This window comes from Dama dama, chromosome 24, assembly GCF_033118175.1.
Source record: "Dama dama isolate Ldn47 chromosome 24, ASM3311817v1, whole genome shotgun sequence".
Lineage (NCBI taxonomy): Eukaryota > Metazoa > Chordata > Mammalia > Artiodactyla > Cervidae > Dama > Dama dama.
This window is the reverse complement of record NC_083704.1, coordinates 58,226,286-58,245,877: the sequence shown is the minus strand read 5'-3', so window position 1 is coordinate 58,245,877 and position 19,592 is coordinate 58,226,286. Positions and strand designations below refer to the sequence as shown.

Here is a 19,592-nt window from a genome sequence, read left to right as displayed (position 1 = left end):
TTTACCAGCTGAGCCACCAGGGAAGCCCACACTTAAGTCTTACATATAGTAGGCATTTAATGCGTACACTGAAATAACTGGATTGAATTGGATCCACAGCAGAATGAATTCCAGGCAGTTGAGTGCTACCCACACTGAAATTCCTCATGCAGATCAAAGCAGACTTGTTGCCATGTTCAATTATCGCTCAACCCTTGGCAAGGATCTGAAGACAAACAGAAACATCTTGATCTATTTGTGCAAAAAGCCAGCTTGCAGCATCTGTAGCAAATGTAAATTCTCATTTTAAAAACTGATGTCCCTGGCCTGGAGAAAATAAATTAGATTAATTTTTTTTTAACACCAAAGACAAAGGCTTCATTATCGCAAAAGGAGCTTGTTACCCATGTTGTTTAAGAAAAATATAATTGAAAATACAGCTTTATCCTGGATATATTGGACTGATTTGACACCAGACATTTTTTAAAAGGTATAAGGGATTTTTATCTTAATTATTGGAAGTACCTATGTTTCCAGTGTTTCTCAAAAAGACTGTTATTTGCAGAAATATCACCGGGTTGCTTTTCAAGAGGAAGTGAGGGCAATTTAACTCCTGATTGGAAAGGATCACCTCTGAAGTTGACATTTCCCAATTATCCTTCCCTCAGCTGGCTCACTGGGCTTCCCTGGTGGCCCAGACAGTAAAGAATCCACCTGCAATGCAGGAGACACAGGAGACATGGGTTCGATCCGTTGGTCGGGAGGATCCCCTGGAGAAGGGAATGGTTACCCATGCCACTATTCTTGCCTGGAGAATTCCATGGACAAAGAAGCCTGGAGGGCTAGAGTCCATGGGATCCCAAAGAGTTGGACAGGACTGAGCAACTAACGCTTCCACTTTTTCACTTTCAGCTGGCTCACTGGGTCTCAGGATACCAGCAAGGGCCTCCTGGGTAGCGGCTGCAACCATCAAGGGGGTGAGTGGGGGGCTGCAGTCTTGGGAGGAGGTTGGAGAGCAGGTTCCCTCCCAGTCTCCCAGGTGGAAGGTGGGATTAGCGTTCAGCCTGCCAAGAGCTCTGGTGACACTGCCAGTGGCAGGCAGCCAGGCAATTAATGTCTCCAGGAAAGAAAGGGACCTACAAGGGACTTGGGCCCGCCTGCTATTCTGAGACTCAGGGTGCCAGCCCAGGGTTCAAAGTACACACTGAACCCAAGCCTGCGGTAGAATGGCTCTTTCACTCTTTAACATGTTTATTTTGGCAAAAAAAATATATATATATATTTTTCCTTCCAAATGACTAAGCATCACAAAATGATTTCCTCTCCCTGAACTCCAATGGGCAGCTGATACCCTCCCAACCCTACTTCCTAGGCTTAGGATTTGAGCGGATTCTAGTCCCTCCAGCCTGCATCCTGGATGGGTCAGATCTGAACATCCTGGGCAACGATAGGTCACCAGCTGGTTCCAGGACTCCTCTTTCCGATGGGGGAGGGGAGTGCACCACCGTCTGTCCCAGGATTGGTGTCAGCTCCCAGAGAACTTGTTGGCCCGGGGGTATCAGCACCGAGGAATGGTCCCTGAGGTAGTGTGGAAGAGGCTTCCAGGCTGTTTGAGCAGCTACCACACCTTCCAGTCTTTTCCAGCCTTTAGCCTCTCTGAGAGTAATTTGTGATTTCTGACCAGAAAGGGTGAAATCTGGCCAAACTGGTCCCACCACTGGGAGGCAGGGCGGTGGGTGGGGGTGTTGGAGAGGGGAGAAAGGAGGCTTAAAAGTCTCTGAAAAACTGCACTCACAGGAGGCTAGCAAGACTGAACCACCAAAGAATCTTAAGGGTACTCTGTTGTTATTATTTTTTGGTTTTTTAAAATTTATTCTTTTTGGCCCTGCTGCAGGCAGGAGCTTAGTTTCCTGACCAGGGATCAAACCCATGTCCCCTGCATTGGGAGCACAGTCTTAACCACTGAACTGCCAGGGAAGTCCCAGGAATCTTGAGTTTTGACAAGTTTTAAAAAGAAGTTTTTGTTTTCATTTTCATTCACTGTAAAATAAGATACATTCGTATGGTTCCAATTCAAAATCTACAGAATGGTATATGGGGGAAAATTTCCCAGTCACCATTTCCTTCTATGAAGGCAAACACTGTCCACAGTTCCTGTTTAATAAGATTTTTTTCAAACTTCTTTTTGAAACTTTTCAGATGCTTAGAGGCAATTGAGAGGCATTGACTTGGTTCTCCATTAGAGAAGTGATGAGTTTCTGACCAGCTTTAAAGGAGGGATGCTCTGTGCCAAAAGCAGGCAGTGTATTAAAAAGCAGAGATATCACTTTGCTAAGAAAGGTCCATCTAGTCAAAGCTATGATTTTTCCAGTAGTCATGTACAGATGTGAGAGTTGGACCACAAAGAAGGCTGAGCACCAAAGAATTGATGCCTTTGAACTGTGGTGCTGAAGACTCTTGAGAGTCCCTTGGACTTCAAGGAGATCAAACCAGTCAATCCCAGAGGAAATCAATCCTGAATATTTACTGGAAAGACTGATGCTAAAGCTGAAACTCCAATACTTTGGCCACTTGATGTGAAGAGCTGACTCATTGGAAAAGACCCTGATTCTGGAAAAGATTGAGGGCAGGAGGAGAAGGGGACGACAGAGGGTGAGACGGCTAGATAGCATCACTGACTCAATGGACATGAATTTGAGCAAACTCCAGGAGATGGTGAAGGACAGGGAAGGCTTGTGTGCTTCAATCCATGGTGTGGCAAAGAGTCAGACATGATTTAGCGACTGAACAACAACTGTTTGCCTTCTTTGTCACTGAGGAAAGGTGTCCTGTGATGGGGTAGGAGTGGAGCAGGGAGAAAAAGACAGGACAGTTGCTAAGGTAACTTCAAGCCACAATGCTGCACACCTTATATGTGTTTGTTGAGGTCCTTCTCTGGTCTGGATGCCTGGTCAGGCAAGCCCAAACAGCCGGTGCCGCCTCTGACATGGGCAGCCAAATATCTGATCACACTGCAATCGTGTTAGAAGATGAAAGCCCACTGTTCTGGGTTCCTTGGCTGTGGAGCCCGCACGGCTCCTGCTGTGATGCTTCTCCCAGGAACATCTCTTTCTAGGGCTGCGCGAATGCTGAGGATCATATGTCAGCTTGCTGAAGCTGACAGCTAAAATGAGTGTGGAGAGGACGCAGAGTGCAGCGTCTTCGAATTTGACACAATTAGCTAGAGAACTGTCAGTTCACAGGAAAAGACAGCCGGCTTGCTGAAGATGAGACCACACCAAATTGAGCAGACTATAGGCTATGTATTTTTTTTCTCTCTTCAATGCAGATTTAACAAAGAGTGACTACTAAATCCAGACACTGTCACATACAGCATCTTTTCCCCACCCTGGCAGTCACCTTGTTAATAAGTAGGTATTACGATTTACATTTTACAGTTGAGGAAATTTTGGCTCAGAGAGGTTAGGCTGCCTGTCTCAGTCACACAGCCCACGTTTCCTGGCGGCCTCTTAGCCAATTCTGAGGTCTCTGCAGTCTGGGGAGACATGGTACTACTCTTGCTGCGCCTATGTAAATAATTAGACCAAACTGCATGACTACACTTACTTTGCAAACAAAATAGTCTTCTTTGATTATCTTTGATAGAAATGCGGGTGCTTATAGAGAGAAATTCTATGTTTCAACAATAATAAAAATCTCTAGCATATTGTTGTGGGTGGGTTGTGGAATTCCAGACACACTCACTGCCTCTGAACCTTTTGACCTCTTGGTAAACTGGCTTCTGACATGCGTGCATTTTAGCAATTAACATTTCCATTTTCTCTCTCTCCCTCCCAGCTTGGTGCCATTGGGAACTACCTGACTGCCTAGATCCTTGAGACTACCTTAAAAAGGAGAGAGACAGAGTAGCAGCGACAGGAGGAGGAGAAGCCCTGCGAGGTGCAGCTGGACACCTCCATGGGCTGCACTGAGAAATACTGGCGATAGTGATGCTGACGCAGACGCGCGCATCAGACACCAGAATTGCAGACTAGGCAATTTGTTGGCTTGGCCCTGCTATTCTCAGTCCACCATTTAAAAATGCCCTGAGCCCAACATCCAGAAGTCTTCTCACTGACGACCCTCTGGACTCAAAAACCAAGGTTACAGTTTGTTTCCCCTTCATTTTCTATAGGAATGTCCCTCATTGGGTGCCTGGCTGCTGACACCATATAAAGGCTGGACTTAAGCAGGCCCCCTGCTTCCACCTGCAGCACAACTTCCTAAAACGAAACACAACTGTTTGACCGAGTGACTCCTTCCCGGGTCTGAGAGACTGATTCGTTAAGACATGGGGCAATAGACTTAGGTTTGTTCTTTTCCCCTTCTTCCATTTAGGCTTTTCTCTGCCTCTGCAGATCTCTTATTTCGCTACTTCTCACTCCAATCTCTTTGCACAGCTGCCTTCTCAACTTTTAATATACGAAACTTAAGTTTCAAATGGGAAACAGAGTATTCCGCCCCAAAATATGCCAGCCTGGCATGAGGATTATTTTGAATTGAAGGCAATTAAGAAGGAACAGACACAAGAAAAGCTGTCTGTCCTCCTCCTCTCTACCAGGAAGGACAGGACGATTCTTAATCACCAGAGACAACTCTAGACTCTTAGCCCGGAGACAACACCAGAGACAACACAACACACTGCTAAAACCTGTATTTTCCATTTGTTTCCCCCATATTCTTACCTTTCCACAATTTGCCACTCCTGGAAGCTCAGAGTACTTCTCCTTTGTCTTGTCACCTCTCTACAAATTTAATGTTCTTTTGTGATGCTGTGTTTGCATCCTCTTAAATCTGCGGCTCTGAGACTGATGTACCCATAGGCTAGAATGGATGTGACACTGGGCCAGGTTCCAGGCCCAGGACTCGAGATACTGGCCTGATTCTGGGGGCACTTGCCCTGGGAACTCAGCCTCTAGGCTGTGAAGTCCAGAAAGCCCTGTGGAGTGAGCAGTCCGCGTGATGAGGAATCAAAGCTCCTAGCTGGTAGCCAGCACTAACTTGTCGGCTGTGTGATGCACCATCTTGAAAGTGGATTCTAGTTGAGTCGCCCCGCAGAGGCCCCACACGGAGCACAGAGAAGCCGTCCCTGCTGAGTCCTGCTCAACTTAGGATTGTGGCAGAATACATGATTGTTCTTAAGTCATTAAGGCCTGGAATGGTTTGTTACACAGCCGTACTTCATCTCCCTTGTGCACTTGGGTCTCCTGTCCAAGAGCACGGGGGGCCCCACCTGGAGGTTCCCTCTCCCACCACTCTCCTTTGCTTCTGTTTTGTTGGCTGGTGACCTGCCCTGGGCTTAGAGCAGTGTGCATACGTTTTCATGCGTGCTCAGGTGCGTCTGACTCTTTGTGACCCCATGGACTGTAGCCCGCCAGGCTCCTCTGTCCATGGGATTTTCCAGGCAAGAATACTGGAGTGGGTTGCCATTTCCTCCTCCAGAGGACCTTCGTGACCCAGGGATGGAACCCGAGTCTCCTGCATTGCAGGTGGATTCTTTACTGCTGAGCCACTGAGCACTCAGTGGCCAAGGTGGCCTCGACAGGGAACAGGTATTAGGAGGGTCACACAGAGGGGACTCAGGCTGCCTCAACAAGCACGGAACAGAACAAACTCTGGCCTCTGAGTCACCCACTGGCAGCTCAAAGCCTGACCTGCTGGAACATAAACACATAGAGAAGATGGAATGCGTTGAGCTCCTGTTGAACCTGTCTCAGTCAACAACTGGGCAATGAGAGCTTCAGCTGAACCAGGGGACAAGCTGCCAAAGCATTTAAACAACCTGATACCTCTTTTTTTCTGTGTATTTGTTTATTTAAAAAAGTATAGGAAATGAACAAAATGCTGCCTAAAAAGTATCTACAACAAATAAATTATTTTGAGTTAAGCATTGCAGATCCAAACAAATCTGTCCTAACCTTCACCAAGGTTATGTCACATAGACTTCTGCTTTTCCCCCTTGGCTCTTCCTTGAGACACCCCCAATCTTGCAAAATGGCTGCAGCATTCATCAGTCCTGCCTGAGCCAGGCTTCGTCAGAGGATGGGTGTGAGGGCAGATGCGGCATGGAGGGCACTCTGCTGGCACCAGCTAGGCTTCAACAAATGTGTTTGGTTTTCAGTGACCCTGAAATACGTTACAGAAATGGAGCCTGAGCTTTAAAGGGAAGAGCCAGAGGTACATTGGTCCGACCCCTTCAAGGAGGCATGTTTTTGGAGAACTTTAGATCAACTTGAGGTCTCCGGAAGATAGTAATGTGGCCTGGAGTTTTGAGCTCTCGGTTAAAAGGAAATGGCTACATGGGGCCCCTGCAAGTAAAGATGACGTGTGTGATGACACCTATGCTCTGGGGCGGAATTCTGAGTGACCCCCAGAAGAGGCCAAGAGGTCGGAGAAGGCAGAGAATGGAGGAGCAGGGCTCCAACGATGATTTTAAATAGTGATACAATTTCACTGGAAGGAAAGGAGCCACAGACCTCCTCTGGTCCTTCCTGGAGGGTCTTTGCCAGCATCTCAGGCCAAGACAATGAGCCTGGCAGAGCCAGCCTTTCAGAGTAAAGGTGTCACAGGCAGCACCAAAGGCACAATAATAATAATAATAATAATACTCCTCTTTCTGGAAAGAATTCAAGAGACCTTGGACCTCGCAGCATTTAGATGATTGTAAAACTTTTCATGGAGGCAAAGTAGCAAGGGGACAAGTCCAGGCAGTGCATTTCCAAGGTGAAGTCACTGAATTCGACAACCCGCGTCTATTTTTTAAAGGAGGTTTTGCCACAGAAATATTGACCTCAGGACTGTGCTGACAAGCCACAACACAATCCTTTTCCTCCTGGATGAGAGCAGGGGCCACGAAGGCAAACGCCTGCAGGAGCTGGGTTGGTAATTAGTGTAAATGAAGGATGTGGGCTGGGTGTAAAAAAACAACTTTCCTGAAGCACACATCAACCTCAAGACTTGTTTTTTTTTATGTCACTTGAGGTGTGGGTCCCGAACTTTCCATTTCATCATGAGAGAGGCAACCCTGAAGGGCACGCGCCCACAGCAACAGACCCTCAGCCTCTGTGTGGGGAGGCAACAGGGAGAGGTGTGGCCTGCAGTGAATGGGTGAACCGGGTGTCCCCTCTACAGAGGAGCTCTGCTTCAACTCCAGCTGGCTGTTTTTTGATGAGCATGCAAGTCCCAGCATGGGCAGATCTTCTGATCCAGATTTGTTATGTAAACATTTTATCATTTCAAATGTTGGTGAGTAATTCTTTAAAAAGATGCTGCAGTCTAAACAAAACACATCTGTAGGCTGGACCATTCTGTAGTCTCTCCTGGGGCGGGTAAAGTGTGGTAGGCAGGAGAAAGATCCATGTGCTAATCCCTGGAACCTGTGGATATGTTGTTACCTTACAGGGCAAAGGGGATCTTCAGTATAATTAAAGATCCTGTGACGGGGAGATGACCCTGGATTACCTGGGTGAGGTTTGTAAGTGAAAGGTCCTTGTTGCTAGAAGAGGGATGCAAACTGTGGGAGATAGGGGAGGCCAGAGGAGCCTGGTGTGCTGCAGTCCATTGGGTCGTGAAGAGTCAGACGTGACTGAGCAACTGAGCAACAGCAGTGTCACAATGCCACGATCGGAGGCAACGAATGTTGAGAGGCCTCTATAAGCTGGAAAAGGCACGGATTCGCCCCTGGAGCCTCCAAAAGGAGCATAGCTCTGCTGACATGTGGATTTTAGCTCAGGGAAACCCGTTTTGCATTTCTGATCTCCAGAACCATCAGACAGGAAACTTGTGTTGTTTGAAGCCACCATGCGTGCAGTAATGTGTTGCAGTAGCCTTAGGAACTTATACAAGTGGCCACTCCTGTACCTTTCGATGTTATTTTTCTAGTATATAATTTTATTTACTTTTATCTTTTTGGCTGTGCTGGGTCTTTGTTGCGGTGCTCGGGCTTCTCTTGTTGCTGTAGCGTGCAGTAGTTGCGTCTCCCAGGCTCTAGACAGCTGGCTCAATAGTGGTGCATGGGCTCAGTGGACCCAAGGCATGTGGGATCTTCACAGATCAGCGATCGAACCTGTGTCTCGTGCACTGGCAGACAGACTTCCCACCACTGAGCCACCACCGAAATCCTCTTTCAATGTTTCTAGAGGATGAAAATACTCTCTATATTTCTGTTTAAATGTTAAAGTGTTGCTGCAGCTGGGTGGAGCCACACACTGTAATTCGAGGACATTTGTCTTATTCCTAGATCCAAGGACAATGGGACTCAAGACAGATTTTTGCAGCAAGAGAACCACACGCAGAACAAGACAACCAGCAAGTCTCTCATCAAAGACGTGCGTCATTGCCCTCAAACACACACACATTGTTTTCCAGCTGTACAGACTGCAAATTATTCCCACCTCCCAGAGGACAGGCACATGTTTATCTAGTGGCGGGCAGAAGTCAAAACCCAGCCATCTAACCAGTGAGCGTGAGCTGCCACTGTGTCAGGTGAGAAGAGCTGCATGGCAATCCATTTGACTTCTTAAATACCTGGGACCACCCAATAAATAATGATAGTTTAAAAAGCACACTGACATTTTCATCCAGGGGTTCCCAGTGAGAGCAGGGACCTCAGTGGGCTCCTAGGGATCGACACTGTCAACCTGAAGAGGTCTAAACCCAAATGTGGGGCTTGCTGCAGCCCTGTCCTGGGTGATTCAGCCACTTCCCTCTCATTATGGGCTGGTTACAACCCAACCTGAGTTTAGAAGGACATGCCCGGAGATGACAGCATCCAGATCACAAATCATCATTTTCACTGTCTCAGCGGAGGAGTGAGTCCATGTGGAAATCAGAAGTTGGTGGCATTCAGGAAAACCTCCTCTTGTCCTTCCACACAATTCCTTGTCTTCAGGATATCTGGGTGGGAACCCTAAAGGGCATCTCAGTGCCCTGCTGTATGCCAAGTCTTTGGGTGGGTCCCTGTTATTCCCCGGGCTCCGTGGGCTCGTGGGCGTCCAGCAAAGGAGTGTCTGTGCTCCCGTTGCTGACCTTCCCGTCTTTGGGGTGGGAGAAGGTGTACGGTTCGCTGTCAGACTCAGGAGGGGAGCCAGGGGGCGGTTCATCTGTGGCCAGCTTGACGGTCGGGGCCCTGGAGTTTGTGGGGGGTGGGGAGGGAGGGAAGTCCCCCGTGGGCCCCTGGAAGGGCCGGTAGGTGTCCACCTCTGCCTGGAGGAAGGACCCGCTGGCATCCTGCAGCAGATGCCCGTATACCATGGTGTCATCGATGACAGCATACACGTGCGAGTCATTGTCCTTGCGCCGTTTCTGAAACTTCTTCGGCTGCATCGGCATCTGGGTGTTGACGTTCCCGTTGTAGATGCCTACGGCCGGGCCCTTGGTGATCTTCTTTTTCTTACTGAGGGAGGGAAAGAGACAGAAGTCAGGAAGAATGTGACCTTAGAGGCCCATCAACTGTATGTCTCTATTGGAACGTATAATAGATCCTTCAGGGTCTATTATACCCAGGTCTCCCCGAGTCCCAGGTGGCTTTAGCATTTGAAATGGAAACTGCTGTCCTCAGAGAACATTTAGGGGGGACCAGCTCTGTCTCCAGTTTTTAAGGTGGAAACTTAAGGAGCAGAGAGTGGTGTGGAGAGGGCACTGTCCACACCATCTGTGCCTCAATTTGCTTTGATTACCTGCATGGAGTCCAAAGTTGGAGGGTCTGATAATACCCTTTCCTAGCAGAAATGGGCGTGACTAGGCCAGCCTCCCACGACTTTGAATTCTTTCCTGAAGCTAACACTTCAGCTCACTTTTGCACAGTTACAAGCTACGTTCATCTCGATTCTAAATGACAGCACACGAGACTCAGGATGGAAGGCTGCATTTTAGCTTTTAGTTGGAGTTCGGGACAGTTTGGACTCAGAAGGAGCAGAGGGAGCCAGTCTCTCAGCAGTAACCTCCAACAGAGCAAAGAGCAAGAAATAAGACAAAAGTCAGCCCAGGGTGCCCGACTTCCTTCCCCAACACCAGAGATGCTTGGTTTGTAACATTCTTTGGCACTTGGACATGGACGGGCATTAGCACTCCCTGCCTCGAAAACAAAGCCTCGCTCTCCATCTCCACCAGTGAAAAGCAGGGTAGGCTGACTTTTTAGCCAATCAGAGATTCAAATGGAGGACATCAGCTCAATCAGCATAAGGGACCACATAACACAGTTCGCTGGCTGGCGGTTCACTATGAACCCGGACTTTTCTGAGATAAAAATAAATCCAGTGCATGTAGCTTGTAACGCTAGGTTCCCCGGCCAGGATGACAGGCTGCCAGGGCTCCAGCCTGAAGTCCTGTAATGATGCTCCTCCCATGTGCTCCCACATGCCATTCTTGTCCCCACTAAGCTCTCCTGTCTCCTGTGTATCCCCAACACCTCATTTGGTTCCTAAGGCCCAGAAGACCCTCAGGAAATACGTGCTTTAAAAAACAAAAAAATTTTACTTGGCTGTGCCAGGTCTTCATTGCAGCACACGGAATCTTTAACTGTGGCATGCGGGATCTAGGTCCCTGACTAGGGATCGAACCCGGGGCCCCTGCATTGGGAGCATGGACTCTTAAGCACTGTACCACCAGGGAAGTCCCAGGAAATACATGCTTAAGGAGCAAGTTCAATGGCACTGTCTGCCTGTCTTCTCCCTTACAGAACCCATGTTCCCTCCCACCCTAACTTGGGGATGAAGGAGCCTTATATAAGTCTGCCAGCCAGTAGCCTCCCCCACAGCAAGGAGGGAGCTGGCGATTCTCAGGCCGGGACTGGGGCACTTTAGGGATGGAGGCAAGTGCGGGTCCCTCCCCTCCCCACCCAATTCCCTCCTGAGCAGGGAATGCTCTCAGTATTAATGACATGCTTTCCCATCTAGGCTGAACATACCATGCACCCCAGACAGGAAAGTTTCCTGAGAGAAACCATATGATGACGTGTCATTAAAAGAAGTCCTTTCCCCTCCTGCAAGACGTGTGCAATCCCATTTCACCAAGGAGACATCTCCCCCTGGACGTGCCGGCCCGTCCTCATCAGCAGACACATTTCTAGACAGTCTCACTGATGATCAGGAATTTCAACTGTTTGCTTGTGGCCCCAGTGAATAAAAAATTGTTTTTAGATTTTTGCTAAGGAAAATAGATGCAGCCCCCCGCCACCCAGGGCTTTAATCAGAAATATGAGCAGAAGTGATGAAATCTGGTAGCAGCGTGGACTAAGGTCAACCTCTAAAAAGGTCAACCCTGTCCTCTCATAAAACAAAGCTGTCATCCCGAGGGGGTGGAAGGTGAGACTGAGTCAGTTAACTGGTTCTTCCTTCCTCTCACCCACAGGGCTGGCTTTCTGGTGCTCATCTAGAGGCCAACAAACAAGCATAAAACAGTTTGTTTAAGAAACTGGAGGAGAACAAGCTGGGCAGCGTGCATGTGTGCCTCAAGGTGACGGGTGAGTGGGCTCACAGGCCTGGTCTGGCGGGGCTTACGTGAGCTTTTTCTGCCAACATCACCCCCATGATTCACAGGGAGCTTGTGCTGAGGCAGCTGCCTAAAAACTGCAGGCTAAAATGTCACCACATGTGTGTTTTCTTTTCTTTTTCTTGCTAGGTAGGGGATTTCTGCACCCCACCGCCCCCAAATAATTCACATCTGGCACTATTGTTTATTTTCCTTTTCTTTTTGGCCATGCCAGACAGCTTGTGGTATCTTAGTTCCCTGACCAGGGATCAAACCTGTGCCCGAGGTAGGGAAAGTTTGGAGTCCTAACTGCTGGACTTCCAGGGAATTCCCCCCCAGCAATAGCATATAGCATTTAAGATTGATCTTTGGGGGGGACAATGGAAAGCAAGGGAAAAAAGTCAATAATTAATGGCAGCTCTGGTTTGTGTGATGTAAGGAGGTGTCAGCTCAGGAGATGAGTTTGAGAAATTCCACCTACTTCTTTTTCACGAAGCATATGATGAATCCGAGGGCAAACAGCAGTAAGGCACCACCTCCCACCACCGCGAGGACGATGACAGTCAGGTCTGTGAGCAGAGACACAAGGGAGAGAGATGAGGAGACGTGTGGGGTTAGTTTAGCCTGGTGATGAACTTCAGCAGACTGTCTTCAAAGATGGCCGCCATCCATTCCTTCCCTCCCCACAAGCCCCTGCTGCTCCTTTCACATTCAGGGAAGTCTGCTTCCTTTCCTCTTGAATATGAGGAAAGCTGGTGTGTGCCTAACCTTTTAGAAATGTGGAAACTTTTTGTGTTTCCTGAGGAAAATCCAGCTACCATGTAAGAAGTCTGACTATGCTGAGACCACCATGCTGTGAGGAAGCTCAAGCGGCCATGTTGAGACTCCAGAAGGGGAAAAAAAAAAACACAACCCAAGGGTCCCAGACGTGAAAGTGAACAAAGGTGAACCATCCCAGCCCACCCCCTGCAGCTGTTCAAGGCATCCCAATATCTTAGAGCAGAGATGAGCCACCTGCTCTACCCTGTCTGAATTCCTGACCCATGCCTGCATGCATGCATGCTGAGTCACTTCAGTCATGTCTGACTCTTTGTGACCTTATGGACTGTAGCCCGCCAGGCTCCTCTGTCCATGGGATTTCCCAGGCAAGAACACTGGAGTGGGTTGCTATGCCCTCCTCTGGGGGATCTTCCAGACCCAGAGATGGAACCTGCGTCTCTTACTTCTCCTGCATTGGCAGGTGGATTCTTTACCAGTAGTGCCATCTGGGAAGTCCTCCTGACCCATGGAGTGTGGGCATAAAAAAATGGTGACTATCGAAGCCATTAAATCTTGGGGTAGTTACGCAGTGGACTGCAGGACCTACCAGATCTACTCCAAAGGCTACTTCTGGCCTATCCCAGCTGTGCTCCCCCAATTTTCACTGCCCAAGTTGGAGGAGAGAAGAGTGTAGAAGAAAGCAGGGAGTCAAAAGTCAGAGGTGAAGGAGTTAGGAGAGAGTTGTTTCATGTGTGCTGTCCTTCTCCTACAGTTGTACAAAGGAAAAAGAAGAGAAGTCAGAGAGAGAGCCCCGCACCAAACTGGGATTTAAGACTTTCTGGCTTGCTCAACAAGAAAACGAAAGGTGAGACTGAGAGAAAAAGAGGACTGGAAATAAATGACAGAAAATGAATGGAAGAGAAGAAAAAACCCAGGCGCTAATCTGAGAGTGTGGGAGAGCTTTTCACGTGTGGTTTCCGGTCCCTATCAGTTCTCTTGCTGCTGACCACCTGTGTGGCCTGGGTGGTCACCATCTATCCACCTGGGTGGATACACAATCTATCTGACCATCAAAAAGGTAAGGGGTCAGGGAACAAATCTCCATGGTTCCAACACTCTGTGATGCTCTGTGACTATCTTGGAATAAAGCACAAACATGGCCCCAGCACAGATTACCTGAAACTCTCCAGTGGATGCTGCCACTCTGGGCATAAAAGCATTAAAATCCTCATCGTGGCTCTGAGTCACGACCGAGGGCATTCAAGGATTCTGACGTTTCACCGGACTAGATAAAAAGTGCCAGTGTCATGTATCTGTGTCCCACTTTCCAGGTCCTCACATTTGAATCACCAACTCTGAAGGCCTAGTGAAAATTTTACAGGGTAGTTACAGTCATCTATTCTCTACAGAAGGAAGATGAGGAAGGTCAGAGGGGGAAAAGAGACTTTCTCTATGTCAGAAAGAGATTAGTAGTAGATTGACTACAAAAAATGCCCTATTTCTGCCCCCCTCCCCGAACCATGTCCTTTACTGTGATTCTGCAGCTCCTCCCACCGAGAGGTGGAGTCCACCTGTCCACCCCTTGAATCTGGGTTGACCAAACCAATGCTGTCACAGGGATGGGGTATGAGTTTCTAATCTAAGCGTCAGGCAACCTAGCATGCTCCCCCCAGCCTGTCTTGGATCTCTCTGGCTTTGCCATGAGAAGGGGCCGGGTTGGAGGGTAAGAGACCACGCGGAGGAGAGCCCAGGAATCCCAGTTGGCCCTGCTGATCTTGTCTGGGCCCCAGAATGTGAGAGTGTTTGGTCAAGACTGATAAAGTTCTCTAGCTCACCGGCAGCTGCCCTCAGGTGCTTGGGTGAATGAATCAGACAAGCCCGGCTCAGACCAGATATGGCCAGCCAACATGTGAGCCATTACAAACGGCTGTTTTTAAACCACTGTGTTCTGGAGCGGTTTGTTATGCAGCATTACTGATTCAATAGCTAACTGATAGATGGACAGCCAGGGCTCAAATCCGTGCTTTCTGACTTGCCTTCCAGGCTTGCTCCTGACTCTTGAGCCACCCATTTACTGTCCACCCTCCCCTGCCCCCGCAAAAGACCTTACCCGTGGTCCTCGGGGAAAGTGAGACCCAGAACAGCAGATCTAGCTGCTTCCCGCTCATGGGGCTGCAGTTGGAGATGTTGACCCAGAAGCTGTGATAGCGGAAGCTTGGCTTGGGCAGCACCTCCTCCTCCAGGCTGAAGATCTCCTCGGCGTGGGCCCGCTGCTCTTGGATGATCATGAATGCACGCCCGGTCTGACAGACCACTCCCGTTCGCTCTTTGAGGAAGGTCAGGCAAGCCACCTGGTTGCGGGGAACGCTGATGTTCCAGGACACCGAGGCGAGGGACGGCAGGCCCCGGTCCCAGTTAGGGGTCCGCAGGTAGACCTTGTTTTTCGTGTCTGAGGTCACTGTGAAGACACTTTCTTCTGCAGGAAAAGGAAGAGAATCCACTCAGATGTTGTTCCACTCAATCACGATGGACAGAACGCAGGACTTCCTTGGTGCTACAGTGGATAAGAATCTGCCTGCCAAAGCAGGGGACACGGGTTCTATCCCTGGTCCGGGAAGATTCCACATGTCTCAGAGCGACTAAGCTCCACACTGCTGAACCCATGCGCTGCAACTACTGAAGCCCGAGCTCCTAAAGCCTGTGCTCCGCAACTAGAGAAGCCACCACAATGAGAAGCCCGAGCACTGCGACAAAGAGTAGCCCCTGCTCGCCGCAACTAGAGAAAGCCCGCAGGCAGCAACGAAGACCTGGTGCAACCAGAAATAGATAAAATAAATTATTTTTTAAAAAGATGGAGAGAACAGGAAGGTGGAGGAGATGATGTTACAGTGTCCAGACCACAGAGCATCCCGCCACAACGGAGAGGCTTTGGATCAGCACTGGCCAGGAGAGTGGTCACAGCCACAGGTGTCTGCTGCAAGACTTGGAAGGTACTTGGTGTGACTGAGGAACTGAATTTTTAATTTCATTTACTATTAATTTAAATGTAAACTGCCACACGTGGCCTGTGGCTACCATATCGGTCAGCAAAAGAATAGTCTCCAAGTAGGTTCTCAGGCCTTTTGAAAAAACCAAAACCAACCAAACACAAAACAGGCCAGTTTGCCAAACTGGTGGTTATCTCAGGTTCTTTTCAGAAATGCCCTCAGGATTTCCCTGGTGGTCGAATAAGAGAATTGCCTTGCAATGCAAGGGACGAAGGTTTGATTCCTGCTTGGGGAACTAAAATCCCACATGCCACATGCCACAGCCAGAAAAGTTAAAAATAGAAAGAAAGAAATAAATATGCCCTCAGCGGAGCTAACATTCATCTAATGCTCTGCACCAGGGTGGGACTGGTATATACTGATTTCTGTTTTGGAGATTTAGAAAACTTCAGGTTCTGGGAGGAATTCTAGAATGGCAAAGCTGAAAGGGTCTCTAGTTCACTCCTTACCTTCAGGGGAGATAAAACCCCAACCCTCCACACTGAGGAAGGTGTGTCTTATTTTCAAAGACTCTCCAGAAGGAGTTTGTCTGGAAACCTAGAAGATGCCAGGCAGCCTGGACTGACCTTAATCTCACCGGCCAAAGATTCATCTCCCTCCCACTCATGGCTCTGAGAACAAAACTATGGAGTAAACCTTGAATTAAACTCTCGGTCAATACAAAACTGAACTGAAAACTTTGTAACGGAGACTGTGAATTTCAAAATCAGCCATATAGAGTTCACCCATTGTGACTGATTTAAACCTCATTTACTGCCTGAGAAGATCATGCACTGGCCTCCCAGGAGGGCTCTGCTTCCCCATGCAAGAGAATGCTCCAAAGATTCATCTCTCTCCCCATATTCCTTCCTCTGTGTCCTCTGAACCACATTCTGAACTGTCAAAGCAGAATCATAAAAATGTCTGCATAAGGATTTTTATGTTACCACCTCAAGAATCCAGGACTTGAGACTATGGTTAGTTCTCATTTATGCCCTGCCTGCTTCCAAAAAAGGCTCGAGACCTGATTATTTGTTCTGCTGCCTACCAACCATCACCTCCTACTGTCAGAAAGTGATGTCAGAGACTTATTTCTAACTCCTGGAATTGTCCTCACTAGCCTAATGGTAAAGTCAGGATTAGGATTCCTCACCTTGCGAGAGGAACAGCCCACTCAGGTACCCCTTTCTCTTCAAATCGACAATTAAGTCGATCACAAAAGCAAAGTGAGTTCTCCAACAAGAAAGGCTACGGGGCATGGAGAGGGGGAGAGAGTGAAAGACGCCCTTACCTTTGAAGTGGGGGATAAAGGACACAGTCAGGTCCTGCTTAGAGCTCTCTTGTTGGAAGTTGGGGGCAAAGGTGCGGAGGGTCACCGAGATGTTCTCCTTCACCTGGATCTGCTCGATGGACCCTCCGGAGCAGAAGGAGCCGAAGTAAAGGTCCTGGCCCGGCACGGCGCTGGCCACCAGGTAGCTGAAGCTGGTGTTGCAGACTCTCTCGTGCGTGTGCTGCTGCAGCTTCTGGGCCGGCACCAGCGCCAGGCTGAGCCTGTCCTTGGGCACCAGCAGCTTCCAGGTGAAGTCGTGCAGCTGCAGGGGCAGCTGGAGGATGGACTGTGGCAGCTGGAGCGAGTAGCTCGTCCTGCGGCAGTACCGGTGGTCCAAGCAGCCTGCGGAAGAGGGGCAGGTGGTACTCGGCTGGGAGGAGACCGGAAGCGCATCCTCTCCAGCTCTCAAGTTAGCCTGACGTTTTCTCGCTTTTCCCTTTGGTCTCTCCTCTTCCTTCATTCCTGCCTCCCTGGTGCTCCTTTCCTAGCTCACCTCCTGCTCGCGTTTTCTTACTCTGCACCAAACTGGCAGACCACCTTCTGGGGAGGAGCCAAGGTTGAAAATGTCTCTTCTTGTTTGCTCCAGTTCTCATCTCTCAGACAACCTGTATCTTAGATGCTAAGTGCCACGTGGGCCGAGTATAGATTTTTCCCCTCCACCCAGCCCTGCTGCCTAGCGTCCCTGCCAGTGGGGAAGCAGTTCTGCTCAGTGACTAGAGCTCTAGAGAGTGGAGCTGGGGCGATCTCAGCTGGCGTTTCAGCTCTGCTGCTTCCTATCAGGCCTTGGGCTAGCTGCTTCACCTCTCCTGGCCCCAGCTAATGCCTCGGTGGAGACCCTAAGAGCATCCATGTGAGAGATGATGGTTGCCCAGGAGGGAGGTGCCTCTAGGTTTTGCTGCTCTCCACTGATGGAACATTTCTTATGTGATGAGCACACGTCTGGCACGGCTAGTAACTAAAGGGGTTTAAAAAAATGGGAGAAGCCAAAGTTTTCGACCTCAAGACTTGCTCTTATGCAAGAGAAGAAAAGCGGGCATTTGGAGTGGAAGCAGGGGGCGTGCAGATGGGGGAGGTTAGGGAAGGCTACAAGGACTTCAAAAGAGGGAGACTGGAGGCTGGGCAGAGGAGACGTGAGCATGGACATGGGGGATGCTACCTGCTTCTGAAGGAAGCCTGTCCGCACTGAGGCCGCTGGTCCTAAAAGGAGGTGTGTCTCTACCTCACTCTGTGCTTCCTGGTTACCCTTGCTCACCCTGCCCTGCTGGTGATCAGCTCATTTACAACCCACCCAGCGGACCCCACTGAGACAGGGCAGGATCATACTTATGGTTTTCTCGGCGTTGATCCACAGGCGTGTCAGATCATCACAAAGGAAGGAGATACTGTGTTTGGAGCCAGCTGTCAGGGTGAGGTTGGTGCTGCAGGTCCGAGAGTTCAGACACACGAAGCAGCCGGGGACAAACTCGCGTTTCAGTTTGCTGGGCCGTGGCTCGATGGACAGAGACATGGTTCGCTCCTTACTCAAGTCAACCACGTAGGTTTTATCTGGAACCACAAGTACAAAACAGGCGTGAAGAATGGTCAGGACCATCCCTGTGTGAAGGCAAAAATGAGCACAGAACCTCTCGTGGCTGGAGAATGCTGGGAAGTTTGTTTATTAGTAAGATAACATTATAACAGCTTGAAACAAAATTTAAAAAGAAAATGAGTGGACTGCATTTCTACCACTCTCATGGAAGTACTTCATTTCTTCAAATTCATTTTAGTCCTTGTTCATCTACATGCATATTACAGTGTATATAAAATTTTATACTCAGCTTTTACTTTATTATTTTGTACAGATATACCTACTTTACTATACAGTTTTCATACTCACTAATCTTTTAAAATATTCATTAAATCTTAGTCAACCAAGTGAGATGTAGCATCACCTATTTAATATTCTCCTACTATGAACAGTAATTAACAACTGTTGGTATTAGTACAGGGAGAGAGGATTCATAGACAGGATAGAATCACAGATATAATTTAGTCTCTAATAAATGCTACATTTCAAATAAACGACAAAAAGATGAACTACTTCATGGGCTAGGCCAAGAGAATGGTGTTTCCCATGAGTGAAAGAGTAATGTTACGCTGGTGCCTCAGAGCAGTCACCAAAATAAAAACAAAGAGATTATCTTTTTAAATGTGGAATAAACACAAATTATAAAAGCAAAAAAAAAAAAAAAAAAGATTAAAATGTCTATCTGGCTTAGGTACCATAAATAACGTTTGAAGGACAAGGCACACACTAGGAGAAAATATTTGTAACAGAATGATTGAGCAATTCGCAGTACAGGAAATATAAATGTCCAAATATCCAAAATGTGAAGGGTTCTTAGTATCACTTATAATACTGCCTGTAATTAGAGAAAAGCAAATTAAAATAAAATATAGTGGGACTTTCCTGGTGGTCCAGTGGTTAAGACTTCAGGCTCCTAATGCAGGGGGCCCAGGTTCAATCCCTGGTCAGGGAACTAGATCCCACTTGCTATAACAAAAGATTCTGCACATGTCAGCAAAGATCCCACATACTGCAGTTAAGACCATGTGGCGCAGCCACGAAAAAAGTATAGTATATTAAAAAAAAAACTCTTCAGCCCTATAAATCCAGCAGTGTAACATGGGGATATATGCCCACATTTTTTTTTTCAACCATATTTAACAAATCTTTATTGGGTTGCTACGGTATGCCAGGCACTGTTGTAGACATTGGGATAATGAACAAAACATACAAAAAAAATCTCTGCCCTCATGGAGCTAATATTCTAATGTGTAGCGGTCAAATCAGACAAAAAAAGAAAATCATGAGTCATATTAGATGATTAGTGATATGGAGAAAGATAATTGGTGGGGGGAAGGTGTGCCTATGTGGGGTTTTTTTGAGGCGGGGGAGGGTTGCCATTTGAAATGAAGTTTGGTTCGGGCAAGTCCTGCCCGAGTTGGAA

At 48.2% G+C, this 19,592-nt stretch overlaps 1 protein-coding gene across 1 annotated transcript in view; it reads right to left on the bottom strand.

Moving 5' to 3' along the window:
- Positions 1–5,810: 5,810 nt before the first annotated feature.
- CDCP1 (CUB domain containing protein 1) overlaps positions 5,811–19,592 on the bottom strand; it is a 57,119-nt gene continuing 43,337 nt past the window's right edge. Inside the window, exons 5-9 of the mRNA XM_061128833.1 lie at positions 17,926–18,147; positions 16,564–16,944; positions 14,357–14,722; positions 11,969–12,056; positions 5,811–9,412 (exon numbers count right to left, since the gene is read on the bottom strand). Of these exons, the coding sequence (XP_060984816.1) occupies positions 8,980–9,412; positions 11,969–12,056; positions 14,357–14,722; positions 16,564–16,944; positions 17,926–18,147 (1,490 nt within the window). The 3' untranslated portion in view covers positions 5,811–8,979. The remainder of the gene's footprint in view (positions 9,413–11,968; positions 12,057–14,356; positions 14,723–16,563; positions 16,945–17,925; positions 18,148–19,592) is intronic.